The sequence below is a fragment of the Pongo abelii genome, chromosome 3 (assembly GCF_028885655.2).
Source record: "Pongo abelii isolate AG06213 chromosome 3, NHGRI_mPonAbe1-v2.0_pri, whole genome shotgun sequence".
In the NCBI taxonomy this organism is placed as follows: domain Eukaryota; kingdom Metazoa; phylum Chordata; class Mammalia; order Primates; family Hominidae; genus Pongo; species Pongo abelii.
In genome coordinates this window covers 90,882,708-90,905,199 of record NC_071988.2, presented here as the reverse complement: position 1 = coordinate 90,905,199, position 22,492 = coordinate 90,882,708, and the positions used below count along the sequence as shown (strand labels likewise).

The window sequence follows — 22,492 nt, the reverse complement described above, 5'->3', positions numbered from 1 at the left end:
AAGTATATTAATTTTATTCATATTGTTAAAGCTAGTTTTTTGTTTTATAAATTATTTCTGTTGTTTGTCTGTTTTTAGTATCATAGATTTCTGCTTTTTTTCTCTATTGTTTCTCTCCATCTACTTGCTTTGGGTTTATTTTACTCTCCTTTTTCTAATCTCTTTAAGTAGTAACTGAGATTATTGATTTGTTTTTTTCCTATTTTCTAAAATAAGCATTTAGTGTTGTAAATATTTTTCCTCAGTAAAGCTTTAGTTGCATCCCACAAATTTTGATATGTCATGCTTTCAATTGCATGACATATCAAAATTTGTCATGCTTTCAATTGCACTCAAATGCAAAATTGTCATGCTTTCAATTGCACTCAATGCTATGCACATTTTTTATTTTATCTGAAATTTCCTCATTTACTGCAAGATTTTGAAGTGTATGATTAAATTTCTAAGTGTTTGAGGATTTTTATGTTTTTGTTCTGTTATTGATTTCTAATTTTATTCCATTTTAGTCAAAGATCTTACTCTACATAATTGCAATTCTTTTAAATTTCTTTTGGTTCATCTTGTTCTATCTTGTTAAATGTTTTCTGAGCTCTTGAGCAGGTTGTGTATTCTTCTTTGTAGGTGGATGTATTCTCTATATTTTTATTACATCCTCTTGACCAATAATGTTGTTCAGTTCTTTTATATCCTTTCTTGTTTTCTGTCTAGCAGTTCTATCAACTGCCTGAGAGTGGATTGTAAACATGCTCAACTATAACTACTGATTTGTCTATTCTTACTTCAGCTTTACTGGTTTTCATTTCATGCATTTTGAAGTTCTGCTGTTTGCTGTTTGGAATTCAGAATTACTTTATCTTCTTAACAGATTAGTCCTTTTATCATTATATAATGTCCCTTGTAATTTTTTTCCACTGAAGTCTATCTTGTATTGATATAGCCACTCCTAGTTTTTACTGATTAATGTTTGCATTACATATTTTTTTTGCTACCCTTTTACTCTCAACGTATCATTGTCATTCTGTTTGAAGTGTGTCTTTTGAACAACATACAGCTAAATTCTGTTTTGATACACTCTGCCAGTTTTTGTCTTTAGATTCATGTGTGTATATTATATACATTTAAAGTAGTTATGGGATAGAGCCAAGAAGGTTGACTAGACGAATTCTGGAAGAGCTTCTCCCACTGAAAAAGACCAGAATATCAAGCAGACTGGCATACTCCAAAAAGATCTTTGGATAAAAGGCATTAAGAGTGAATAGAGGGAGAATGCAGACCCTGGAGCTAAAAGGGGAGGAAGCTAAGAATCCCGCATAGGTTTGCTGAGCACCATGACTCATTCCTGGTCCTGCACAGCTCCTAGAGAAGGAGTGAGTGAAACAGACATGGAACAGCCCACTCTTACGATGGACCTCCAGGATCCTAGCTGCAGGAGACTCCATGACGCCCAGAGAGAGACATTTTAGTTGGCAGGGAGAACTTCCCAGAGAATTGGCAGAGACAGTACTCTACTCTGTGTGGAGTCCAGGGGTTTGGCGCAGGAATAGCTGCAGTGGAACATGGCCATAGGTGCCCATCCCCCAAGGCTCTCCATATTTCTTTAGGTGGCTTTAGCTTTTGTTAGCTCCCAGGTCTGGAGAAAGCAGGCCTGTCTTGCACATGGGCCGGGGCCAGTCTGATCTGACCACTCCTGTCTGTGCTGGGTTCTACTAGGGCCCCTGCATAGCCACACTCGCTTAGTGCACAGCCTCAGCTGCCCTGCCGAAGCACTTGCCAGCAGCCGCTGTCATAGTTCTTCAGCCAGCAGCCCCTAACTTCCAGTTTTTCACCCAGTTTTTTGCTTTTGCATATGGATCCCTGCTGGTGCAGATTCACTTTCAGTCTTCTCCCACCAGTGCACAGTAACCTGCAGTCTACCCCTGCTACCCTGTGATCAAGTGTTTGCCAGTGACTGCTCCATCACTACATAAGTGCCTCTGGCTCCCTGCTTCCCTGTTGGATTACACTCTCTCATGTCATCTCCAATGCTCCACTGAAGCACTTTTGCCAGCATCTCTGACTGGAATATTGTTGCCAGTAAACTGGGAACACATCAGCACCTCTGGTAGAGCAGGTGCTTGACCTCAAGGGGCCAGAGAACAAAGCAAAGGTTCTCATTCTAGCCCCCTAGAGACAGAGCACATAGCCCTGGAGTGCTGAATTAAGCCTTGGTCCCCTAAAAGCATCCAAAAAGGAAAACAATCTAATAAACCGAAATTTCCACTACAGTCAAAACCTCAAGGGCAACAAAGAATGTAAAAGCAAAAAGCACCATCCAAAGAAAAGGAATTTCAAAGATTAAAGAAACATTAGCTGTCACAGATGAGAAAGAAACAGCTCAAGAATTCTGGCAACTCTAAAAGCCAGAGTGTCTTTTTGCCTTCAAATGACCTAACTAGCTTGCCAGCAATGGTTCTTAACCAGATTGAAATTGTTGAAATGACAGACATATAATTCACAACCTAGATGTCAAGGAAACTCAATGAAATATAGAAAAAGTTTGAAACCCAATCCAAGGAAAACAGTAAAACTGATAAAGAGCTGAAAGAAAACATAGACTCGTTGAGAAAGAACAAAACTGAACTTCTGGAAATAAAAAATGCACTAAAGGAATTTCATAATACAATGGGAAACATTAATAATAGAATAGACCAAGCTAAGAAAAGAATATCAGAGACGGAAATCTGTTCCTTTGAATCAACACAGGCAGACAAAAATTTTAAAAAGGATATAAAAAATGAACAAAACCTCCAAGAAATATGGGATTATATAGACACCAAACCTGTGACTCACTGGAATTTCTAAAAGAGATAGAGAGAGGCAATCAACTTGGAAAACATATCTGAGGATATTGTCAATAAAAATTTTCTCAACCTTGATGGAGAAGTCAACATGCAAATTCAGAAAATTAAGAGAACCCCAAGAAGATATTACATAAGACAACAATTCCCAAAATATAGAGTGAAAGAGGATCGCCAAGGTCCATATGAAATAAGAAATCTTAAAGACAGCTAGCAAAAGGGGCAGGTCATGTACAAAGGAAACCTCACCAGGCTAGCAGTGGACTATTCAGCAGAAATCTTAGAAGTCAGAAGAGATTGAGGGCCCATATTCTGTATTCCTAAAGAAAGGAAATTCCAACCAAGAATGTCATATCCAGTCAAACTGCTTCATAAGTGATGAACAAATAAAATCCTTTCCAGAAAAGGAAATACTAAAGGAATTCATTCTCATCAGATTTGCCTTCCTAGAGGTCCTTAAGGGAGTGCTAAACATGGAATCAAAAGACATGCCAGCTACCACAAAAACATACCTAAATACACAGAACATTAACACTATAAATCAATTACATAATCAAGTCTACATAATAACCATCAAACAGCACAATTACAGGATCAAATCTTCACATATGAATTTTGATCTGGAATACAAATGGGCTAAATGAGCTACTTAAAAGGCACAGACTGGCAGGTTGGATAAAGAAGCAAGACCCAACTCTGCTGTCTTCAACTTCAAGAGACTCATCTCACATGCAACAACACCCATAGTCTCAAAGTAAAGGGATGGAAAAATATATATCAAGCAAATAGAGAACAACAACAACAACAAAGCAGGAGTTGCTATTTTTTTCAGACAAAAGAGACTTTAAACCAACAATCAAAAGGACAAAGAATAATATTATACAATGATAAAAGGTTGAATTCAACAAGAAGATGTAACTATTCTAAATACATATGCACCCAACTTTAGAGCATCTAAATTCATAAAACAAGTCCTTATAGACCTACAAATATACTTACATAACCACATAATATTAGTGAAAGACTTCAACACCACACTGACAGTGTCAGATCATCAAGGCAAGACACTCAGGACTTAAACTCGACACTTGACTAAATGTACCTAACAGACATCTACCCAACAACAGAATATACATTCTTCTCATCTGCAGATGGCACATATTGTATGATTGACCACATGCTTTACTCATCCATAAAGCAATTCTCAATAAATACAAGAAAACCAAAATCATACCAACCATACTCTCGGGCCACAGCATAATAGAAATATAAATTAATGCCAAAAAGCCCTATCAAAACCCTACAATTACATGGAAGTTAAATGACCTGCCCCTGAAACAGTGTAAATAATGAAATTAAGGCAGAAGGTTTTTAAAAAGTCTTTGAAACAAATGAAAACAGAGATACAAAGACACAACATATCAGAATCTTTGAGACACAGCTAAAGCAGCACTAAGAAAGTTTATAGTGCTAAATACCTACACCAAGAAGTTAGAAAGGTCTCACATTAACAACCTAACATTGCACCTAGAGGAACCAGGAAAATAAGAGCAAACCAATACCAAAAGTAGCAGAAGAAAAGAAATAACCAAAATCAGAGCAGAACTGATTGAAATTGAGATGTGAAAATCCAGACAAAAAAATCAACAAAAACAAAAGTTTGTTTTTTGAAAGAATAAATAACATGTACCACCAGCTAGATTCACAAAGAATAAAAGAGAGAAGATTCAAATAAACACAAGCAAGAATAACCACCAACACCACAAAAATACAAGGAACCTGCAGAGACTTCTAGGAACACATTTATGCATGCTATCTAGAACACCTAGAAGGAAAGGGATACATTTTTGGAAAAATACAACCTCCTAATGATGGCAGTGGCGGGGAGTCCAGAGTGGCTGCTGCCATCACATCGGCTGCAGTGAGGAGACATGGGTGGTGGTGGCAGGAGCGGCTACAGGAATAGCAAAGGCGGCAGTGGGACCCCTGTGCCCCATGACCCCATAGCAGCCTACTGCACCACCCTTACCTTTGCATGGCCGGGCAGGACCCACTTCCAGGCCCAGAGCCTCCACTGTGTCGGGTTCCTTTGTACAAAGTTGACCAGGGCCGCTGCGCCTCCACTGCGGGGAAACACAGACAGGAGGCAGTCAGTCCCTAGAGTCCACCCCGGGACTCCCCCGAGACCCTGCTGCCCTGTTATCACCCTGCTGCCGCGATGAGGCCGCGCCAAGTCACCCGCCGATGGGAGAGCAGCGTGGTTAGACATGGAGGGAAGGGCATAGAGGGGTTCCAAGGCAGAGCTGGGCCCAGGGTGGTGCCCTGCTCCACGAAGCCTGCAGGACCCCCACCCTCCTGGGCACAGCTGCAGCAGCCCAAGTAATGGCTGTGGACCCAGGGCTCCCTGTGCTTTTGGGGGCCAGGAGCAAGCAGGCAGGAGCACTGCCTTCCTGGGAGCATCTGCAGCCACCCATGCGCAGCTGTTGACCCCGGCATTTCTGCAATCTAGGAGGCCAAGGAAGGTCCCCACCTTGTTCCCACAGGCTCAGAGGTGTCTGCTCCCACTATCTGGCCACTACCTGCTCGCGGAACACACTCCAGTCTCGGAGCATGGTTGACACCAAGCCCGGGTGCTGTCATAGCCCTGTTGGATGTGTGCACACTTGGGACAGCTCTGACACACCAGCCCCCTGCCACCTCGGTCCCCTCTGGACTTTGGGCACCCAAGACACACGAGGAAAGCCGAGGGACTGCTGAGGGCAGGTCGAAGCTGGCCTGCAGGCAACCCTTGGCAGTAACAGCCTTGGTGCTATGAAGTGTGGCAGGTGGTAGACAGGCTCCTGGGCAGAACGGGGTGGGTCCCGGGTGAAGCCCACCTTCAAACTGGGGAGGGCCTGAAGCCTGGGAGCTGGGCTGCTGGTCCTGTGGACTGGAATGGGAACTTGTGGTGCTTTTTCTGGGCCCACCTATGGTTGCCCATGGACCAGTGCGACTGCTCTTCTTCCCCTCTGAGGCCCATAAAACGTCCTAGACTCAGACCAGAAGAGAGGATGGGAGGACCAGCTACAGAGAGAAGCTACTCACCCCAGGGTACCCTCTTTGCTGAGGGCTGAACACTCATCCGGAAACCCTGACTACCATGCTCAATAAAACTCCTCTTCATCTTGCTCACCCTCTATTTGTTTGTATACCTCAGTCTTCCTGGATGCAGGACAAGAACTTGAGACCTGCCACATGGCAGGACTGAAAGAGCTATAACACAAACAGGCCTCAAACACACACCTTGCTCACTACCTTGTGTGCGACAAGAAAGAAGAGAGAAAGAGAGAAGAGCTGTGGCCCTTCAAGGATCCCAGACCTAGAAGCTCCCTGAGCCAGGGCTGTGACACCCTCTTTAGGGCTCTGTGGTTCCTGGTGTCTCCAAGCTTCTGGGTGCCACTGTGTTCCCCGGTATCAGCTGTGGAAGTTGTTTATGGTGTGCCTGGTCCAGCTGCAGCCTGGCAGAAAGCTGAGGCCATGAGGCTGGGGCCATGCTGGTGCCTGGAGCTGCCCACCCCACCGCAGCTGGCAGGCCAGGCTCTGCGCAATGGCCAGACTACAGGCTTGCTCACACACCCATTGCTGCTCCACACCTGGCTCGCCCTCGGCAGGCATGAGATCCAGGCTGGTAGCATAAGCCAAGTGCAGCCTGCAAGGCTGAGTGATCGGAACGAGCCCAGAGGGCCAGAGCAAACCTTGGACAAAGGCGCCACTGGCCACAGAGGTTTCTGGCTGGTGAAGCAAAACCCCAAGGATCTCATAACACTAGGATTGAAACCCCCATAAATTTAAATCATGAACAGAACAGTAGCCAGTCCTGAAAATGAATTAGTAATAACAAACCTACTAATCTATCAAACCCCTGGGCCAGACAGATTCACAGCTGAATTCTATCAGATGTACAAAAAAGAACGAATACCAATCCTACTAAAATTATTTCAAAAAGTCAAGGAAGAAGGACTCCTCACAACTCATTCTATGAGGACATCAGCATTCTCATACCAAAACCTGGAAGAGGCACAACAAAAAAGAAAACTTCAGGCCAATATTCCTCATCGACATAGATGCTAAAATCCTCAACAAAATACTAGCGAACTGAATCCAGGAGTACATCAAAAATCTAATCCATCATGATCAAGTATGCTTTATTCTCAGAAGGCAAAGTTAGCTCAATACATGCAAATTAATAGGTATGATTCATACAGAAAGTACTAAAAACAAAAACCACAAAATCATTTCAACAAATTAAAAAAATGCTTTTGATAAAATTTAACATCCTTTCATATTAAAAACCTTCAGTAAACTAGGTATTGAAGGACCATACCTCAAAATAATAAGAGCAGTCTATGACAAACCAACACACTGAACAGGAAAAAGTTAAAAGCATTCCCCATGAGAACTGGAACAAAACAAGGATGCCCACTTTCGTCACTCTTTCTCAACATAGTACAGGAAGATCTAGCCGAAGCAATCAGACAAAAGAAAGAAATAAAAGGCATGCAAATAGAAAGAGAGGAAGTCACATTATTTCTCTTCATAGTCAATGATTCTTTAGCTAGAAAACTCCACAGTTTCTGCCCAAAAGCTCCTAAAACTATTAAGCAACTTCAGCAAACTTTCAGGATACAAAATCAGTGTATAAAAATCAGTAGCATTTCTATACACCAATAATGTCCAACCTGAGAGCCAAATCAAAACGTAATCTCATTCACAATAGTCACAAAAAAATAAAATACTAGGAATATAGCTAATCAAAGAGGTAAAAGATCTCTACAATTACAAAACATGGCTAAAACAAAGTAGAAATGACAAAAATTAATGGAAGAACATTTCATGCCCATGTACAGGAAGAACCAATATTGTTAAGATGACCATACTGCCCAAAGAAATTTACAGATTCAATGTTATTCCTATCAAATTACTAATTACATTCTTCACATAACTAGAAAAAAAGCTATTTTAAAATTCATATGGAACAAAAAAGAACCCAAATAGCTAAGGAAACCACAAGCAAAAAGAACAAAGCCAGTGGCATCACAATATCCAACTTTATACTGCAAGGCTGCAGTAACCAACACAGCATGGTACTGGTACAAAAACAGACATATATACCAATGGAACATGTTAGAGAGCCTAGAAATAAAGATGCACACCTACCTACAACCTGCTGATCTTCAACAAAGTTGACAATAATAAGCAATGAAGAAATAACTCTATTCAATCAATGATGCTGTGATAAATGACTAGTAGTATGAAGAAAATTGAAACTGGAGCCTTTATTACCATATACAAAAAAATTAACTGAAGATTGATTAAAGACTTGAATATATTACCAAAAACTATAAAAACCCAGAAGAAAATTTAGAAAATATCATTCTCGATATAGGCTTTGAAAAAGGTTTCATGATTAAGTCTCTAAAGGCGATTGCAACAAAAACCAAAATGTTGAAGAGGGACCTAATTAAATTAAATAGTTTCTGCATAGAAAATGCGAGAAAATATTTACAAACTATAAATCTGACAAAGATCTAATATACAGAATTATAAGGAACTTAAATCAATGAGCAGAAAACAACCCAATTAAAAACTGGCAAAAGACATGAACAGCACTTTTAAAAATAAGGCAATTAAAACAGAATTACCATGAATCCCAGCAATCCCATTACTGAGTAGTTACCTGAAGGAATATAAATTGTTCTACCAAGAAGACACATGTATTTGTATGTTCATCATAGCACTAGTCACAATAGCAAAGGAATAAACCTAGATGCCTAATATGGTTTTGTTCTGTGTCTCTACCCAAATCTCACCTTGAATTGTAATAATCCTCATGTGACAAGGGCAGGACCAGGTGGAGGTAATTGAATCATTGGGTTGGTTTCCCTGTGCTGTTATCATGATAGTGAGTGAGTTCTCACAAGATCTGATAGTTTTATAAGTGCCTGGCATTTCCCTTGCTAAAACTCCCTCTGTGCTGCCACCCAATAAAGAAGATACCTGCTTCTCCTTTGCTTTCCACCATGATTGTAAGTTTCCTGGGGCCTCGCAAGCAATAGGAAACTGTGAGTCAACTAAACTTCTTTCCTTTATAAATAATCCATTCTCAGGCAGTTCTTTATAGCAGTGTGAGAATGAACTACTACAGTAAATTGGTACTGAGGTAGTGGGCCACTACTATTAAACATACCAGAAAATCTGGAAGTGACTTTGGAACTGGGTAATAGGCTGAGGTTGGAACAGTTTGAAGGACTCAGAAGATGACAGGAAAATGTGGGAAAGTTTGGAACTTCCTAGAGACTTGGAGGGCTCAGAACACTGGAAGATGTGGAAAAGTTTGGAACTTCCTAGAAAATTAGTGAATGGTTTTGACCAAAATGCTGATAGTGATATGTACAATGAAGTCCAGGCTGAGGTGGTCTTAGATGGAGAAGAGGAACTTGTTGGGAACTGGAGTAAAGGTCACTCTTGCTATGCTTTATCAAAGAGACTGGCAGCATTTTGCCTCTGCCCTAGAGATCAGTGGAACTTTGAAATTTCTAAGTGGCAAAGCATTCAACAGAAAGCAGAGCATAAAAGTTTGAAAAATTTGCAGCCTGATGATGCAGTAGAAAAGAAAAACCTATTTTCTGGGGAGAAATTCAAGCCAGTTGACGCAGAAATTTGCATAAGTAACAAGAAGCCAAATGCTAATCACCTGGACAATGTGGTAAAGGTCTCCAAGGCATGTCAGAGACCTTTGCAGTAGCCCCTCCCATCACAGGCCCAGAGGCCTAGGAAGAAAAAATGTTTTCACAGGCTAGACCCAGGGCCCTCCTGCTATGTGCAGCCTAGGGACTTGGTGACCTGTGTCCCAGACCTTCCAACTGTGGCTAAAAGGGGCCAATGTACAGCTTGGGCCATGTGGATTCTGAGGGTGCAAGCCCCAAGCTTTGGCGGCTTCCACATGGTGTTGAGCTTGCGGGTGCACTGAAGTCAAGAATTGAGGTTTGGGAACCTCTGCCTAGATTTCAAACCATATGTGGAAACACCTGGATGTCCAGGCAGAGGTGTGCTTCATGGGTGGAGCTCTCATGGAGAACCTCTGGTAGGGCAGTGCAGAAGGGAAATGTGGGAGTGTAGCCCCCACACAGAGTCCCTACTGGGGCATCACCTAGTGGAGCTGTGAGAAGAGGGCAACCATCCCCCAGACCCTAGAATAGTGGATCCACTGAGAGTTGCACTGTGCACTTGGAAAAGCTGTACATACTCAACACCATCTGTGAAAGCAGCCAGGAGAGGGGCTGTACCTTGCAAAGCCATAGGGGTGGAGCTGACCAAGGTCATGGGAGCCTACCTCTTACATCAGCCTAATCTGGATGTGAGACATGGAGTCAAAGGAGATCATTTTGGAACTTTAAGGTTTAATGACTGCCCCATTGGATTTGTCTTGAATGGATCCTCTAGCCCCTTTTGTTTCAACCATTTTTTTCCCATTTGGAATGGGTGTCTATACCCAATGCCTGTACCCCCATTGTATCTAGTAAGTAATAACTGACTTTCAATTTTATATGCTCATAGGCAGAAGGGACTTGCCTTATTTCAGATAACACTTTGGACTTGGACTTTTGGGTTAATGCTGGATTAATTTAAGACTTTGGGGGACTGTTGGAAGCACATAATTGTGTTTTGAAATGTGAGGACATGAGATATGGGAGGCACCAGGGCAGAATGATATGGTTTGGCTCTGTGTTCCCACCCAAATCTCATCTTGAATTGTAATAATCCCCATGTGTCATGGGAGGGAACAGGTGGAGGTAATTGGATCATGAGGGCAGTTTCCCTCATGATGTTCTCACGATAGTGAGTGAGTTCTCAGAAGACCTGATGGTTTTATAAGTGTCTGGTTTTTCCCCTGCTTGGACTGACTCCATCCTGTCACCCTGTGAAGAAGGTGCCTGCTTCTCTTTTGCTTCTGCCATGATTGTAAGTTTCCTGAGGCTTCTCCAGCAATGCAGAACTGTGAGTCAATTAAATCTCTTTCCTTTATAAATTATCTAGTCTCACACAGTTCTTTATAGCAGAGTGAAAACTTATTAATACAATCCCCATTAATGGTGGAGCACATAAAGAAAATGTGGTGTGTATATACCACGGAATACTACACAGCCATAAGGAAAAGGAAATCATGTTTTCTGCAGCAACATGATGCAGCTGGAGGCCATTATTCTAAGCAAATTAATTTAGGAGCAGAAAATCAAATACCGTATATTCTCACTTACGCATGGAAGGTAAACCTTGAGTATACGTGGACACAAAGATGGGAGCAATAGACACCAGGGTATAATTGAGCGTGAAGGGTGGTAGGAGGGTACAAGTCAAAAAACTGCCTATCAGGTAATATGCTCACTACCTGGGTGACGAAATCATTTGTACACAAAACCCCAGTGACAGACAAATATGCAACAAATCTGTACATGCACCCACTGGACCTAAAAGTTAAAAATAATAAATAAATAAATAAATAAATAAATAAAGACATTATTGGCATTTTAGGACTTATATGTACCACGTTATTTGTTTATTCTTTTTGTATCTCATTTCTTTTCTTTTTCTTCCTTTCCTTTGTTGTACCTAAACATTTTGGAGTTCATTTTTGTTTATTTATAATATTTTTGAATATATTTTTGTATAGTTTTCTTAGTGACTGCTTTAGCTGTTGCCATAAATATACATAACTCATCACAGTCTAATGGTGTCAACATTTTCTCACTTTAAGTGAAGTGTAAGTACCTTACTTCCATTTAGGCCCCTTTACTATCTCCGTATTTTCAACACAATGGTCCCAAGTGATCCTGTACATAAACTGAACACCACATCAGATAATGTAACTTTTGCCTCAATTGTAAAATATGACTTAAGAAATGCATTGGGTGAGTGATTAGCTATTATGTTTACTTCTATTTTTACCCATTCTCTTTTTCTTTTTCCTTTCTAAAGTTTTCATCTTTCTACTGTCATTTTCTTTCTGTTTGGAGAACTTCCCTTAGCTATTTCATAAGATAGGTCTGCTAGCAATTGATTCTCTTAGTTTTCCTTTTTCTGAGAATGTCTTTTTCCCCTTCTTGACTGAGAACAGTTTTACTGGATACAGGATTTGGAATTGACAATATATTACTTTCTGCACTTGAAAAACTACTGTGCTATTTCCCTTTGGCCTTCATGGTTTTAGATGAGAAACTTGTCATTTGAATTGGTGATCTTTATTATGCAATGTGCTGTATATCTGGCTTTTTTTCTAAGAGTTTTATTCATCTTTAAATTTTAGAAGTATTTTTATGATGTTTCTTGACATAGTTTTTTGTTTCCTTTTTTTGAGTTCACACAACTTCTTAGATATATTGATTTTTTTATTTCAACATTTATGGGAAGTTTTGGGTCACCAATTCTCCAAATACTGTTTCAGTTCCTTACTCGTCCACCTATCATTGCGTAACTCTAAATATACAAATGTTAGGCCTTTTGTTATTGTCCCACAGGTTCCTAAGGTTCTCTTTATTGTCTTTATTCTATTTTCTCTGTGTTGTTAACATTAAGTAAATTCTATTGATATACCTTTATATTCGCTGATTCTGTCCTCTAACATTGCCATTACACTATTCGGTCCATCTAGTGATTTATTTATTTATTTCAGTTATTATACATTGCAGATCTATAATTTCCATATATTTAACTTTACAAATATAACTCAAATTTCTTTTCTATTTTTTCATTTGTTTTAAATTTTTTTTCAATTTTTAACTTTTGTGGGTGTACCATATGTATATATATTTGTGTGAATAGGAGCCTCATAACTCATACTGGTACCTTATCCCACTGTGGCTGAGCTGGTATCCAAGATGTAAGACGAAGTCCTCTTTGCTCTTCCCTCTCCTCTGCTCAAGTGGAAAGTAGGGATCTCTTTTGAATCCACCAACTGTGCAGCCTGGAGTTTGGGGAAGGGTGGCACAAGCAGTCCCTTAGTCTTGTATGTCTCAGTGTGTCTTGTAACCTCCAAGTCCACTGGCTCTGAGGCCATCTCAGCACTAGAACATGTCTAGAAGCATGTGGTCTAGACTGTCTTTCAAGTTTATTTACAGGTGCAGAGCACTTTAGCCTATGGTGGTGAGGCTTGCTGGAACTCATATTTCTACCACTGGGATGTGTGATTCCCCTCTAGATAGGACTGGTCTATATGCTTCCTTCATGGAAGGCTGTCAGCTGAGTTCAGTCTAGTTTTGCTTTCCACTGTGACAGGGCAGCACTGAGTTCAATGCAATGTCTCATAATTGCTGTGCTCTCCCTCTCCCAAGTGCACAGGTTCTCACCATGCCACACAGCTGCTACCAAGGGATGGGGGAGGCATGGAAATAGCAATTCTAAGACTGTCTTTCCTATCATCTTCAGTGGCTGTTTTAGTGATATGAAGTTAAAACTAGGTACTGTGAGTGCTCACCTGATTTTTGGTTCTTATGAAGGTACTTTCTCTGTGTAGGTAGTTGGCAAATTTGATATTCCTTTTGAGGTGTGGGGGATGATTGGTCCACCCTCCAAGACAACTTTTAATGGAATGTTGATGCTGTTTTATGATAGCTACTTTAAATCTTTGTCAGATAATTTAACATTTGATTCACCTGTTTTGTTTTTCTTGCTTGATTTCTGGGGCTGCTGGACATACTGTACCATCCCTGCTGATGCCACATAAAAGGGGTATAAGGTACTTTCCTGGACTTCCTGCTCTTGTTAGCTGACTTTTTGAAAACTGGAGAGAAGCCTTGGGGCCTGGGAGAAACAGGGCTTCTCTGATGTCATCACTGTGAATGGGTGGGACTGCCCATGAAGCCCCATTTATATCGCAGGAGTTTGAATGGCCCAGTACTTCATTGCCATTACTGGCAGTGAGTTAGTTCACCTACAGAGAACCGGGTGTGGAGCAGAGTTTGGAATTCTCCACTATGTTTCTGTTGGGCTTCCTCTTTCCTAATCCTTTGACCAGGAAGAGTAGGTTTTTCTAGATATTTTTTTTGTTTCGTGTATGCCTGTAAATGGTTCCAGGTAACAGTCTTTTTTGCTGCCCAATCCAAGAGTGCATAGGAGATAAAAAGGACACCTAGGAGGAACTCACCACATTGGCATTACTCAGCTCTTTATCCAGTATGCTTTTAGAGTTCTTGTATCATTGTATGTTGAATAATTTCCAGGGCTTTAGTGACATTAAGAATAGAAAAGGCTGAGCACGGTGGCTCATGCCTGTAATCCCAGCACTTTGGGAGGCAGAGGAGGGCGGATCATGAGCTCAGGAGATGAAGACCATCCTGGCTAACATGGTGAAACCCCGTCTCTACTAAAAATACAAAAAATTAGCCAGGCGTGGTGGCGGGCGCCTGTAGTCACAGCTACCCCAGAGGCTGAGGCAGGAGGATGGCCTGAACCTGGGAGGCAGAGCTTGCAGTGAGCTGAGATCGCACCACTGCACTCCAGCCTGGGCGACAGAGCAAAGCTCCATCTCAAAAAAAAAAAAAAAAAAAAAAAAGAGTAGGGAAGTAGAAAATAGTGAGTTTATACCTTCTAGTTTCTGAACTGGATGCCCCCAAACTTATTTTAATGCCTTTTAATATCTTTATCTTCTTTTCCTTTCTATATATTTTTATCAGCACTTAATATTTTTCTAGGTATTTCACTGGTAGAAGTGAAAAGTGAAAACCTTTTATTTTTTTTCCCACAATTTTGTTATTTTCAATTTGCTGGTATCCTCTTTAGTCACAGTGTCATTTTCTTGATAATGTGTGTTCTAGGACCTTGCAGATCTTCCAGAAGCCACAGTGGTCTATTTGTGCTTCACAGTGTCAAGTGACCAGAAACTGAAATCTTTGTTTCAAAACCTCTATAGCTCAATGGTTCTAATCTCAAAAATGCATTGCTGTATTGAAAATCACTTAAATTGATTCTATATTTTAGCTGTTAATAGAAGGGCCTCCTTGGCCCACAATTTCTATTTGAAAAAGTACTCTGCTATCTTACATGCATATAGGTTAATTTTTTCCTAAACAAAGTGTCTTTATCTTATTTTTTTCTCCTACCCCCGCCCCCCACTGCAGATGATTTATCTGGCTCGTAATGCCAAGGATGTTTCAGTCTCATATTACCATTTCGACTTAATGAATAATTTACAACCTTTTCCTGGTACCTGGGAAGAATATCTGGAGAAATTCTTAACTGGAAAAGGTATGTGGACTTTATCTTAAAATTGATAAGTATTTTTTATTTTAATAATACTATTAACAATAACTTTTATGACTTTCAAAATACTTATTTTTCCAATCTAGTGAAAAGTATGTTCAAATATTATCTAAAAAACTAAATCTAATGCATCTAATATTTTTACTATGACCTTCAATTTATAAAACTAGTATTAATCATTGGCATAGAAAAGTATTCTATAATCTGTTCTCGGTTGCTAGAAATCCATTTTAGTCTCTCCTCGCAACAGACATTGTTTAACTTGCTTAAGCAATTAGTTAGATCTGTTAATGCATATGTCATATTTATAGTACTTAGGTAAATAGTTGATATGAGTACTTTGTAAGATAATAGTTTTCTTCTTTATGAGACTAAGTATAACTTTTTAGAGGTATTTTTGTCTGAAATGCTTTCTTTGTACTTGACATTAAAAAATATCTGATGTTTATATATCCATAAATAGCTAATTTTACTTTTTAAGATTGTCCTCATATTCTCAGTTCCTTTGGTTACTAAATTCCACAAAATGTTTTCACAATTTGATTTACTATTCAGACAGAAATATTTAATTTAATGAATGTTTATGAAAATAGACTTTTATCTGGTTTTAGTGGCCTATGGTTCCTGGTTTACTCATGTTAAAAACTGGTGGAAGAAAAAGGAAGAACACCCAATACTTTTTTTGTACTATGAAGATATGAAAGAGGTAAAACGGTAGTTATGGATTCTGGATAATTTCCCCACTGCATCATGCTGTAAACAGATTGATATTTGCTTTCCAACTTAGTCTATCGAGTCCAAAATGATGATTGCTTTGCCCATCCACCATGTGTTTTTACCCAAATCTTGCTATAATTAATGAGTTTCTAATTGTGAAAACAATTATTTATTTTTATTCCTCTTATTTCTTAGCCACTGCATTATATCTGACCACTCTTTCTTCTGCAATTATTTCCTATATTTACCAGGATATCACATGCTTATGGTTATCCTTAGATATCTACTCATTAATATTTTAACATTGTTTTTAAAAATTGTTTGCTATATTTGAGTTACCCCTTCCACGCTTATTGTTTTCACAACTATTTATGTGCTAATCATCCCTTATCTGTTCCTGCATTTTCACTTCTACCTCGGTTTTCTAGCCCATGCTTGTATTAAATTTAACATGCTCAAAACTAAACTTATTTTCTTTCTCTCCAACATGTAATACTTTTACTATTTTGTTCTCTCTCAACAATAAAAGTCATTCTTACTGTCTTTGTTTCCTATATTTTGCACATTCAATTGGTTCAGATAGTGTACCTATTGTATCTTTCAAAGGATTCCCTCCTTTACTTCCTTACTACCTCACTCTTAGTGTGGAAACTTGTAATCATCTATCTAGTATGAAGTAGTATTAATTAAATACAACTACAAATTTTCATGCCACATTATGGAACTCTTCTACTTCAATTGGCCAAATACGCACAGACATACACACAACAGGAAAACATGTTGAAATTAGTTCCTTACTTATAAAAGCCCGAACATACAAATTAGAATACTTTCAGATCTACAATGAAAATTCCAAAGTTTGTCTTCTTTGTAACTACATCCCAGTACTTAATACAGTGCATACAACATAAACAGGGGCTCAAGGTTACTTGCATGGATCATTGATTGTTTCAATAAATAAATGAGTGAGTGGTAATATCCAAAACTTTAATGGCATTAATCCTACTTTACATAACACAGAAATTTGGCCCCATGTGAAATATTACTTGCTTTAGGTAGTTTTGAGAAACTCCCAGGGGTTTCTCGTACCTTAGCACAAAGAATCCTCTGAGATTTTATTCACTGCCCAAGTTTTCATTCTCCATCACAGTTGTCCACATCCCATAAAGAATCTGTGATCTATGTCTTATCATTGTCCCTTTACACAGGGTTTGAGAGTATTAATGTTAATTTGCTCATACCACACAGCTGCAAAACCTTGCATGGTTTATGAAACTACTGTAACAAAGTGATATGTCTCTTGAGAGCTTGTTTAGCCAGAGATAAGTTATAAATTCTTCATAAGAGAGAAAATTATTCCAGCTCTCTAACAAATATCTCTCTTCATGTTTTGGACAGCAGAGCAGCACTTAAAAGCTTTATGAAAATAATAATTTTAGCTTCTGGCAATAGTCCCTTTTCTCCATAAGACTAAGAAATACATTCTCTCTGTTTGGCTGTTATTCAAATTCCAAATCAACCATTCCACTGTTTCCCACATAACATTTGAGACCATTTCTGTCTTTATTTAGCTAAAATGCTTTATTCAAATAAACTTATTCATTTTGATTTATAGTCTAACCGGTTACCTTTTTAAGCATATCCATATATTTACAATTTCCTTCAAACTTGCAACATACATTGCATTAACAGACAATATTTTTTTCTACCATACAATCATTTGTAGATAATATTATAGAGAAGTTTAATGAAACAACAATAATGGAAGAAAATTATAGAATACACATCAATAATAAAATTTGAAAAAAAGTCCAGTAATTTACATCATGTTTATGAGTATCTACATAAATTCCTAATAAGTGAGGTAAAAGAATAACAGATCAGGGGAAGATTCAGCCAGAGCCAGGACTCTGCTTTAACTTCTACTGGTCTATAGAGCAACACAGAGGTTCCCAGCCTTTTTGGCACCAGGGACCGGATTTGTGGAAGACAATTTTTCTATGAATAGGGTGCAAGGGGGCTGTATATGGATGGTTTCCAGATGAAACTGTTTCATTAGATCATTGGGCATTAGTTAGATTCTCATAAGGAGTGTGCAACTTAGATCCCTCACATACTCAATTCACAATAAGGTTCATTCTCCTATGAGAATCTAATGGCACCACTGATCTAACAGGAGGCAGAGCTCAGGCAGTAGTGGTTGCTCTTTCACCACTCATATCTTCCTGTGTGGCCCAGTTCCTAACAGGCCACTGATTGGTACTGATCTGCGGCCAGTGGGTTGGGGACCCCTGGACTACTGTCATCATTAATATTTTAGGATTAGCCAAATTATTCTCCAAATATTTTTGACCCCAAAAAGAAAATGTTCTCTATTTGCCTGTCCATCTATGTGTTTTCCTAGCACAACTACTATCTTTAATTTTGGGCTTCTCTCTACTATCATCATGTCTGCTCTTTTACTCATTCTAACCACTGACACACCTTAAGTTCTGATCTTATTCTTCTGTCAGAGAGGACTGACACAGAAAATATAACAGATATTCTTGATTTTTAATGTTTTATGATTAGTTTATTTAAAAATTGAGAAAAATAAACCCAAACAAATATGGATTTCGTATACTATTCAGAGTCAACATTTAAAAAAACAGATTATAAATGTTTCATAAATATTCACATTGTGTGAGTTACTTGTTTATTGTCTTGGGTTTTACCCACTAATAGAATCCAAAGGAGGAAATCAAGAAGATCATTAGATTTCTAGAGAAGAACCTGAATGATGAGATCTTGGATAGGATCATCCATCACACCTCATTTGAAGTGATGAAGGACAATCCTTTGGTAAATTATACACATCTACCAACTACAGTGATGGATCATAGCAAATCCCCTTTTATGCGTAAAGGTAAATATTTTGCTGGATTTAATTTCCCTTTTGTACTTTCTTATGAATTATCATGAGCTAAGGATTAGTTCTGTGGTCTCTACTAAGTTTCTTAGCCTGTTTAAGCTTTATAGGAAATGCCTACCACCAAAAGTTGCTGAGATTCAAAGTTATTAAATGAAACAATGCATGTAAAGCCATTACTGGAATACCTTGAATATATGATAAATATTTACTCTTCTGTTTACTACTGTGCTAAATGAGAGTGGTTTTGGCAATTCTGATGTGAGCAATTCCAAATTTCTCATTCTTACTCCCTTAAATCTTTGTCTAAGATGGCATAGATAAGCTTCCTTCCTTCTGCTCCTCAGTGAAATACTAATTTCACTTAGTACAGTACCATAGTCTTTAAAGTCCCCATATCACTTAGAAAACCATGGTAACTGCATTAAAAATAATTCACCAAACGGAGAAACTGTTATTTGACCTTATAAGACGTTTTAGCCCTCTGCAAATACTGTCTAAACTATTAGTAACATAGAATCTAAATTTAACTTAGAAGAATATGGCATTTACTGTTAAAATACGTTACTTCCATTTAAGTAGTCTGTTTATTGTGGCTTATTACACATAATATATGTCAAAAATGTGTTAATAATAACAATACATTTAACAAATTACTAACTTAAATAACTTCGAGAAGTTATCCACTTAGTATATCCACTTAATAATGCCACGGTCTGTTTTCAATATCTTTGATTGAATTGGAGGGAGAGGGGTGGAATTTCAATTTATATGCTAGGAAGTAAGCATAACCTTAGGAATGTATTGTGCATATTAACATATGAAACAAAACCACCAATTTTGAGTAATATGATTAATTTTTTGAAAAGTTGTTTGTTAGCTTATTAAGGTAGCAAATAGTCCTTGTGTTTTCAAATTATGCTCTTTCTTTTCTAAAAACAATATATTTAACCTATTAAAAATAACTTCTAGAGTAAGAAAGCAAGTATATTTTTCATCAAAAATTGTATGCATTATAAGTTTGAGCAAAGAAGACTGATTTATATATATCTTATCTGTATGCTTATACACAGATGTAAATGTATGTGTATGGACAGTCATCCCTTATTACATGTGGGGGATTGGTTCCAGGAACTCTGCCTCTGAATATACTAGAACCTGCCTATATGAAAATTGGCACTCCAAATATGTGGGTGGGTTTCTCATACAAATACTGTATTTTTTATTGCTTTTAGTTGAAAAAAAACTGCATAGAAGTGAACCTGGCCAGCGCAAGTATGTATTGTTCAAGGGTCAATTGTGTACATGTACATATATATTCTTTTTCCTGGTAGAAGAATCAGAAAATAAATCTTTATGAAACATGGTGAATTCTCACTGTGATAGATACCTGAATATAATTTCCCAGCAATTTTATCTCAAATCATATGGAAATTGATGGCATTTCATGACATCTAATTATGATGTAGACATAAAGAAGACAAGCTCAGTATTTGGATTCTATGGCTTCTCCAACCTCAACAGAAAAAATGCACTTGCTGTTCTAATATTGAAGGCAGTCTTTACATCCCCTCTCTAGGCGGTTAAGAACATACTTTTGTGGTCAGATTGATCTGAGGTTTATCCAGGCTATGCTATTCCCTGAACCTATTACGCTGAATACATGAATTAACCTGCCAAAGCTCTGATTACATCACTGGCAAAATAGATAATATAATAAAACCTGTGGCAAAAGTTTCTGGGGAGGATTATGGTAAATGATATGTAAGCATTTAGGATATTTCTCACAATACAGAAGTAAAAGGTATTATTAGTCTAAATAGTTTGACCTTCCTTCCTTCCTTCCTTCCCTGATGTATCCAGTAAACATTTAGAGTACTCATTCATTAATTTGCATATAGAAAAACTTCTTCATGAATAACTATATACAGCACATATTCTTTAAAAGATTCTAAGGTAAATGATACATATCTTTGACTCAAGAAGCTCACAATGTAGTGCAAGGGGCATGTGCATGAATGAATGCTGAAAGAAGTTAAGTATGAACAAATGTGCCAGGCACACTGAATCTTAAAAGATGCCTTATTAGATAAATCAATGTTATTATTATGAGGGTGGGATAGATTATGTCCAATGTTTATTCATATGTCCTAAATTATAACAAACAGAAAAACCTGGCCTTTGGCCAGCATTTATCAAAAGTTCTTTTGTGAAGTAAATGTGTTTGTGTATATTATAAAATTTACATGCAGATCAGATCACTGGAATGATTTATATATAACTTTTAATTGCTTAAATCTGTGTTCTCCTCTGTTTTTATTGACATCCTTACGGATGCATTAGCCCCAATATGTTTATGTTGAACCCTTATTCAACCCTATGTTGAATTCCAGAGCTATTGACGTCTGGTGAACATAGAACAAAATGTAACAACTAGGGAAACAAGCATATCTATAGGAATGTTTTTCTTTTAAAAGACTGGGAAGTTTTATCAAACCACTGTGGATTAATATAGCTTGTAATTTAATATGATGTATTACTATTTCATAAAATAGTGAGATGTTTTTCTCTAAAAATACTGGCAGTACATTAAAAGTTTATTCATTTTCCAAAAACTTATTTATAAATACCCAAGTATGAGAGATTAAATTTAAATTTTTATCCTCAAAGATTTACTTTAAAGAACACGGTTCCAGGATGTTATATATTTGATATTAATGTTATTATTCCCACCTAAATTACAAATAAAGAACAAGCCTAGTGAATTTAGGAAAAACAACTATCATCTCCATATCATAGCATCCTTGTTTATAAATTCTAGGAAATGATACTTATCAACTTTTTATTTCACAGTTTTGCTGTGCTGATGACTAATTTTTTGTCTAGTTTCCAAAAGTTACTTTATGAAATAAAATATGCCTGACTATTGATCCAAGTGCTCAGTGATAATCTCATGACCCACGACCATTAGAAACAGTAAAATTATCACTCTTGGGAAACTATTGTAAAGCCCAGGAATTTAAACAAGAAAACTAGTCTTTCTCAGAATGCCTCTTCAAATGTCAGACTCTATTTAGTTATAAACCACCTTTCCAGATGGAAAAAATTATTCAATTTTTAAAAGGCTTAAAAATTTAAAGGTTAATACAATTTAAAGGCTGTTGGAATTCATTCAAATAAAAGGAAGGTCTTTCTTTAGGCCTTCTAACCTTTTCCTTTGGTATATACTGATTTCTTCTTATGGAAATATTTTATTCTTTCCTATGTTTTTTTATTTATCTTTAGGGATGGCTGGTGACTGGAAGAATTACTTCACCGTGGCCCAAAATGAGAAATTTGATGCTATTTATAAGACAGAAATGTCCAAAACTGTACTTCAATTCCGCACAGAGATTTAAAGTGTCTAAATCACAAATCTGAAGAAATAAGAGATTGTCTGCAGTTGATTGAAAAGAGGGTAGTTACAAATTGATTTGGGCAATCAAATGAATTTATAAAGGAGAATAATATGCTTTTAATATGTTGATTCTTTTCAATGTTATTAATCAGATCCCAGTTTTGTTCCTTTGATTCTGAGGTTCCAAATTCTCTAAGGCTAAAGTTCATTGTTAACTTTTTGCAACAAAGGAACAATGTAACCACAGGCTCTTCCTGCCTTTTTCTACACTAGTACTGATAAGAAAGAAGGGATTTATTTTACTTAATCTCCCATATATTATGATTTAGAATTAAGTTC

General features: G+C 37.8%; 1 protein-coding gene across 1 annotated transcript in view; it reads left to right on the top strand.

The window, feature by feature from the left end:
* The window catches only part of SULT1B1 (sulfotransferase family 1B member 1), a 28,330-nt gene extending 6,176 nt beyond the window's left edge, over positions 1-22,154 (top strand). The window contains exons 4-7 of the mRNA XM_002814819.4: positions 14,990-15,116; positions 15,743-15,837; positions 18,573-18,753; positions 22,042-22,154. Coding sequence (XP_002814865.2) covers positions 14,990-15,116; positions 15,743-15,837; positions 18,573-18,753; positions 22,042-22,154 — 516 coding nt within the window. The remainder of the gene's footprint in view (positions 1-14,989; positions 15,117-15,742; positions 15,838-18,572; positions 18,754-22,041) is intronic.
* The last annotated feature ends 338 nt before the right edge of the window (positions 22,155-22,492 follow it).